Genomic DNA, 5341 nt, shown 5'->3' with positions numbered 1-5341 from the left:
GCTGCGTGCCCGCTCGTGAAGCTGCAGCAGCAGCATCTGCCTGGTGCTGAAGTGGCTCTTCCTGGGACGACGCGATCTTTTCCTGCACCCAGGCGGGTCCCGCAAGGTGAAACACAGCACAGGGAGGGCAGCGCAGGGCTGAGGCCCTCCAATGCACCTCTTCTGCGGGGGATGCCCTTTGCTCAAGCAGCACAAACTGCCGCAGGCTGGGAAATGGCAAACCCAGCGCCCTTCAGTTTAAATACCATTTTTTTCCCCTGTAGAGTAGGTTGCCGTGCTTGGACACCGGCCTGCAGCATCAGAGCACGGAGGCTGTTTCTCAGCGATACGGGCAGCCTCTGCTGCCCTTGAGCCAGTCCTTCTCGCAGGAAAGCCTTTGCCCTTTGTGCAGGTGCAGCTTTTTTTTTCTGGAAAGCAGCCGAGCACTGCCACCCTTCGCGGGAGCGGTGTGGTCCTGCCTGCACCGCAGCCCTGCGCCGCAGCTTGGAGCTGGGCGAGGAAGACCTAAGTTTGGGGAAAGAGGGAGGAAGAGCCCTCTTTTTTTGCCTTGCAGCTGTGGGCTGGATGGGCAGCGGGGCTGGACCAACCGTGAGCATCCAGCCAGTTACCCCAGGTTTTTTTCATGTCTGTGCTGGGACTTTTTTCTACGAGATCAAAGATTTTGTTGTGCGACCAAGTCACAGATGCTGAAGTCTTGGTGGCCCAGCTGCTCCCATGGTGATGGCAATGTTGTCAAGGGAGAAAGCGAAAGGTCACTTCTCTGTGGCCAAAATTGGAAAGCAAAGTCAAGAGAAAGCATGTGAAAGAGGGAGAGGGAGATGAGGTACGCGTGTATCGAGAGGGAGAGGGGGAGGGAGAGGGGGGGAGAGAGATTAGGGGGGGAAAAACATCATATGGGTGAATTGGTGGTGCCTGAGCACCCGTGCAGCAGGTGTCACCGCCTGAGAGCCAGGCGGTTTCAGAGGGGGGACCCCCCAAAGCCAGGCCAGGGGGCTTAAATGGCCTCATCCTGCAAAAGGTCTGGCAGCTGCCAGCTCAGGCAGAGATCCGGGGCAGGCACAGAGCCCCAGCAACAAGCACAGATGGGTTTTCCAGTCCATTACTAGAGGTCTGTAAATGCTCAGCCTTACTGATCAATACAGTTTCTATTTCAAGGCTGTAAAACAACAGTCAGAAACGGAGCAAAGGACATTATTTAAACATAATAAAAAGAGAGAGGGAGCGAGCCAGCCAGCAAGCACGCGAGCTCAGCATTGACCTGTTGTCTTTCAGTCCCAGCAGTTAACCATTTGCAATCCCTCAATTATACTTTAACATGCTTTTATCTTTCTCTGCGCCGCTGGGAAAGGCTGACGACTGGCCACCGGCGCAGCCCTGCCCCGTGCCCAGCGCCAGCCAGGGCTGCAGCGAGCACCCGGTCCAGCTGGCGCCTGGACAGACGCCACCAGCTCCTGCAAACAGAGCTGAAAGCCGCTTCCCCGGCTCCTGGGAATGGCTGCTGTCAATATTTGCACGAGAGAGTCAGGCTCTGCATGTCTTCGGGGGTTTGTAGAGCTTGGTTACAGCCTGTAAAGAATAGCTGGGGGAAAAAAAAAAAACCAAACCACAAACCTGTGTCATGGGATTAAGGAGGTGAAAAGATGCTGCTGAGCCTCACGCTGTAACCTCAGCACTCGTGGGTCTCAAAGCAAGGCTGATGGGCACCCTGCTTCCAGCCCCTACCCCAGGCTAATGCTCCGGCGGGTGCAGCTGCGCTGCCCGGGGGCTGGTGCATCCCTGGGGAGGCAGTGCCCACCTCGATGGTTCGGGGCTTCCCGGTGCCCCGGCTCCCCGCCCCGAGCAGCAGCACCTATTTCAAAGCCTGGCTTTGCTTTTTGGGTGCCGATGCGTCTCCTCCATGGTCAGCCTTTCCTTGCCCCTGGCAAGACACAGGTGGCTACTGTCAGCTTTGGGGTTTTCTTTTTTATTTAGTGTTATTTTCTGTCCCCCGGCATGGCTGTGGACATGAGCACATGAACCTCCCAGCTGCAAGTAGAGATGTCCCAGGGCAGGTCAAGACGTGCTCCCCGGGCACGGCTCCTGCCCACGGCACCAACACCCCCCAAATTAAATGGTCTTGTTTGAAGGGTCTGCTACCAAGGATCCTGAACTGGGTGGGGGGGGTGGTATCCTGCCGTGCCACGCGCTGTGCCGTCGTGCCGTGCAGTCTGGGCCAGGGGCGTTTCTGACGGGTAAAAACCCAGCCCCTGTCACACACAGCCCTGCAGCGAGCAAGGGGCAGAGCACACAGGGACCAACGCAGCTGCATAGAGCCACCAAAGGGAACAGGGGACGACTGTGCCAAGAAGTGCCCAAGGCCCTGCCCCGCCGCTGGGGGTGGGTGTGGGAGCAGGCAGCCTTTTGGCTGTTGCCGCACGGGACGGGCTTTGGTGGTGTCCCCAGGGAACGAGCTTTGCAGCAGGTTTTGGTGCCCACCAGTTTCCTCGTGTCCCTGGGCAGGACATGAGTTCTGCAGATGGGTCCCCCGGGGGTCCCCTGGGGGCTACCCTGTGCCCGGGGAGCTCACCCCCCTGTCACCTCTCTCTTTTTGCCCCGACAGTCACCTCTGAACAGATCGAGCACCTGCACCGGCGATTCAAGCAGCTGAGCCGGGACCAGCTGACAATCCGGTACAGCGCTTCCATTTCCACTGCCGGGGCGCCTGCCTTCCCCGGGCTGGCGAAGGGTGCCTAGTCGAGATGCCCGGCTCCCCGGGCTGCAAGGATGAGCGTGTCCTTCCCGGTCATCCCACGGCCGTGCTGAGCTGGCTCTCTGCAGTGTGGCATTACAAATAATGAGTGGTGAAGCAGTGGCCTGAGAGCAGGGTCTCTCCTGCCACGCATCCCATTTTCCCCCCAGCTTTAAAATCGGTTTTGGAAATCCGGGACGTGAGAAGTCCCTACACAGGAGCTACGGTGGGGTTTGCAGTTCCCCTTTTCCCCATCCCCGCTGTCTGTGCAGGCAACTGTGCACCAAAGCCACGACTCAGCTTCCTTGGGAAAGCTCTGGCGCGTCCGACCAGCTTCACCAGCCACGCGAGGAGACAGCGCGGGCTGGGGAGCCCAGCTGCCCTCTGCCTAACCACCTCCCCCCTCCACCCCCGGAGATTATTTCTTGGCTCATTTGCTTTATAAAAAGTCAATAGCAAACGACCAGCACAGGCTCAACCTGGTGTCTGTGCAGCACAACACAGGGCGGCAGCGAGATGCAGCGGGACGGTGCAGGACAGAGGAAGCCAAGGGGAGGGTGGACGGCAGAAGCTCTTTCCCCCACCTTGTTGAGCCCCATTCGGGACTTTATATTCCTGGGAAAACTCTCTGAAAACTGTGCAGCCGTTTGCAGGTCAAGCCGTACAAAGGACCCCAGCGTCAGCCCCGAGCCGCTGTGTCCCAGAGCTTCCCAAAGACCCATTTTACTGGGGACAAAAATTGCCCATAGCTGCACCAAGCACAGACCGATGCAGCAGCGCAGCTTGCTTTCAGTCTGAATTGAGGCAAATAGGGGTTTTCATGCAAAACCTCTTTTTTTTTTTTCATGATTGCTTTGAAAGAATGGGGTTGGGGCTTCTGCACCAGCCCTTCGGTGACTGTCGCAGCATCTCCCTCCTCCGCAGCTCCCTCACACTTTGGGCTGTCTCTGTTTCCTTTGCAGCAAGGAGAATTTTGACAGCATCCCCGATCTGGAATTCAACCCAATTAGGGGGAAAATCGTCCATGCCTTTTTCGACAAGCGGTAAGAACATCCCCGGCACCACGGGGAGGGTCGGGGTAATTGGTTTGTCCTCTGAAAGCAGGACATGGCTGGGCAAAGATCTTCCTAAAGGCTCGATGGAGCCAGGGTGAAAATTACAGACATTTAAGCTAAGCCTTAGGGAAAAAAACAGTCCTAAAGCTTTGCCGAGGGATGCGCCGGGCTCTGCGGCAGGCAGGAGCGGGCGGCCGGGGGGGGTCCCGGCTGCCCATCACCGGCGGCTCCGCTCTTGGCAGGAACCTGCGGCAGGAGCCAGATGGGCTGGCGGATGAGATAAACTTTGAAGACTTCCTGACCATCATGTCCTACTTCAGACCCATCGAGATGAACATGGACGAGGAGCAGCTCGATCGCTTCCGGAAAGAGAAACTCAAATGTGAGGCTTGCCCAAAGCCCAGGGCAGGCGGGGGGGATGGCGGGACGGGGCTCCCCTGACCCTGCCGCGTTCCTCTCGTCCCTCCCAGTCCTCTTCCACATGTACGACTCGGACCACGACGGGAAGATCACGCTGCAGGAGTACAGAAATGTAACGTATGGTCCCTCCCACCCCATCACCACCGAATTCCCAGCCCCAGCTTTGACCTGCTGCCTCGTAGGTGGTGGAGGAGCTGCTGTCGGGGAACCCCCACCTGGAGAAGGAGTCGGCGCGGTCCATCGCCGACGGGGCCATGATGGAGGCAGCCAGCATCTGTGTGGGACAAATGGTGGGAGCCGATTCCTTGCTCTACCGTGGCACAGAAGCACAGTGATGGTATCGAAAATGGGGCTGGAAGGTGTCTGTCCTGCCCGGGGCATCTCCCTTGTCCCTGGGCTGCTTTGGCCAGAGAAGATTTTTTTTTTTTTTTGCAGGCAGCAGCTTTCAGGATTTTTGTTTGGGATTTTTTTTTTTCCATTATAAGAGCCCAAGGGGGATAAGCAAACAGCAGCCCATAAAGCACCATCCTCAGTGCTTGGGGCTTTAGTGCTTATAAAAAAGGCAGCTCCTTGCAGCCATGATGGTTCTGGGAACCAGTTTTGGGCTGGCCATGGGGCACGGTGCGGGGCCAGGGCTGTGTGCCCGTGGGAGACATGTCCTGTAGCTCCAAGGGACCCACCCCTGGTGACCCAGTGCCCCGAGGCCCCTGCCCCATTGGCGTGGGGCAGCCGTAACGTTTTCTCTCTCGCTGCGCCCAGGGGCCGGACCAGGTGTATGAGGGCATCACCTTCGAAGACTTCCTTAAGGTTGGTGGCATCTCTGCTCGTCTCCCCAGGAGGAGGGCGCTGGGCGGTCGCAGGGACCTGGGCGTTCGGTGTGGGCACGGAGCCGAGCCCCCGTCCTGGCCCCGCTCACCCCCTTCCCCTTGCAGATGTGGCAGGGGATCGACATTGAAACCAAGATGCATGTCCGCTTCCTCAACATGGAGACCATCGCACACTGCTACTGACCGCCGGCTCCCTCCTGGGAGCCAGAGGAGGAGGAAGAGGAGGAGGAAGAGGACTCTGCAGCAGCTCCATGTTCCTGGCACCAAGCGCTTTGTACCCACCCGCGTGCCTGTCCCGTAATGGGGCTGCC

At 58.3% G+C, this 5341-nt stretch overlaps 1 protein-coding gene across 1 annotated transcript in view; it reads left to right on the top strand.

The window, feature by feature from the left end:
• Positions 1 to 5341, top strand: part of TESC (tescalcin) — a 9245-nt gene extending 3904 nt beyond the window's left edge. The window contains exons 4-10 of the mRNA XM_009320207.1: positions 2600 to 2669; positions 3691 to 3771; positions 4026 to 4165; positions 4254 to 4315; positions 4386 to 4493; positions 4963 to 5010; positions 5136 to 5341. Coding sequence (XP_009318482.1) covers positions 2600 to 2669; positions 3691 to 3771; positions 4026 to 4165; positions 4254 to 4315; positions 4386 to 4493; positions 4963 to 5010; positions 5136 to 5213 — 587 coding nt within the window. The 3' untranslated portion in view covers positions 5214 to 5341. The remainder of the gene's footprint in view (positions 1 to 2599; positions 2670 to 3690; positions 3772 to 4025; positions 4166 to 4253; positions 4316 to 4385; positions 4494 to 4962; positions 5011 to 5135) is intronic.

This window comes from Pygoscelis adeliae, unplaced genomic scaffold (genome assembly GCF_000699105.1).
Source record: "Pygoscelis adeliae isolate BGI_AS28 unplaced genomic scaffold, ASM69910v1 Scaffold483, whole genome shotgun sequence".
NCBI classification, from domain to species: domain Eukaryota; kingdom Metazoa; phylum Chordata; class Aves; order Sphenisciformes; family Spheniscidae; genus Pygoscelis; species Pygoscelis adeliae.
This window is presented reverse-complemented; position numbering and strand designations above follow the sequence as displayed.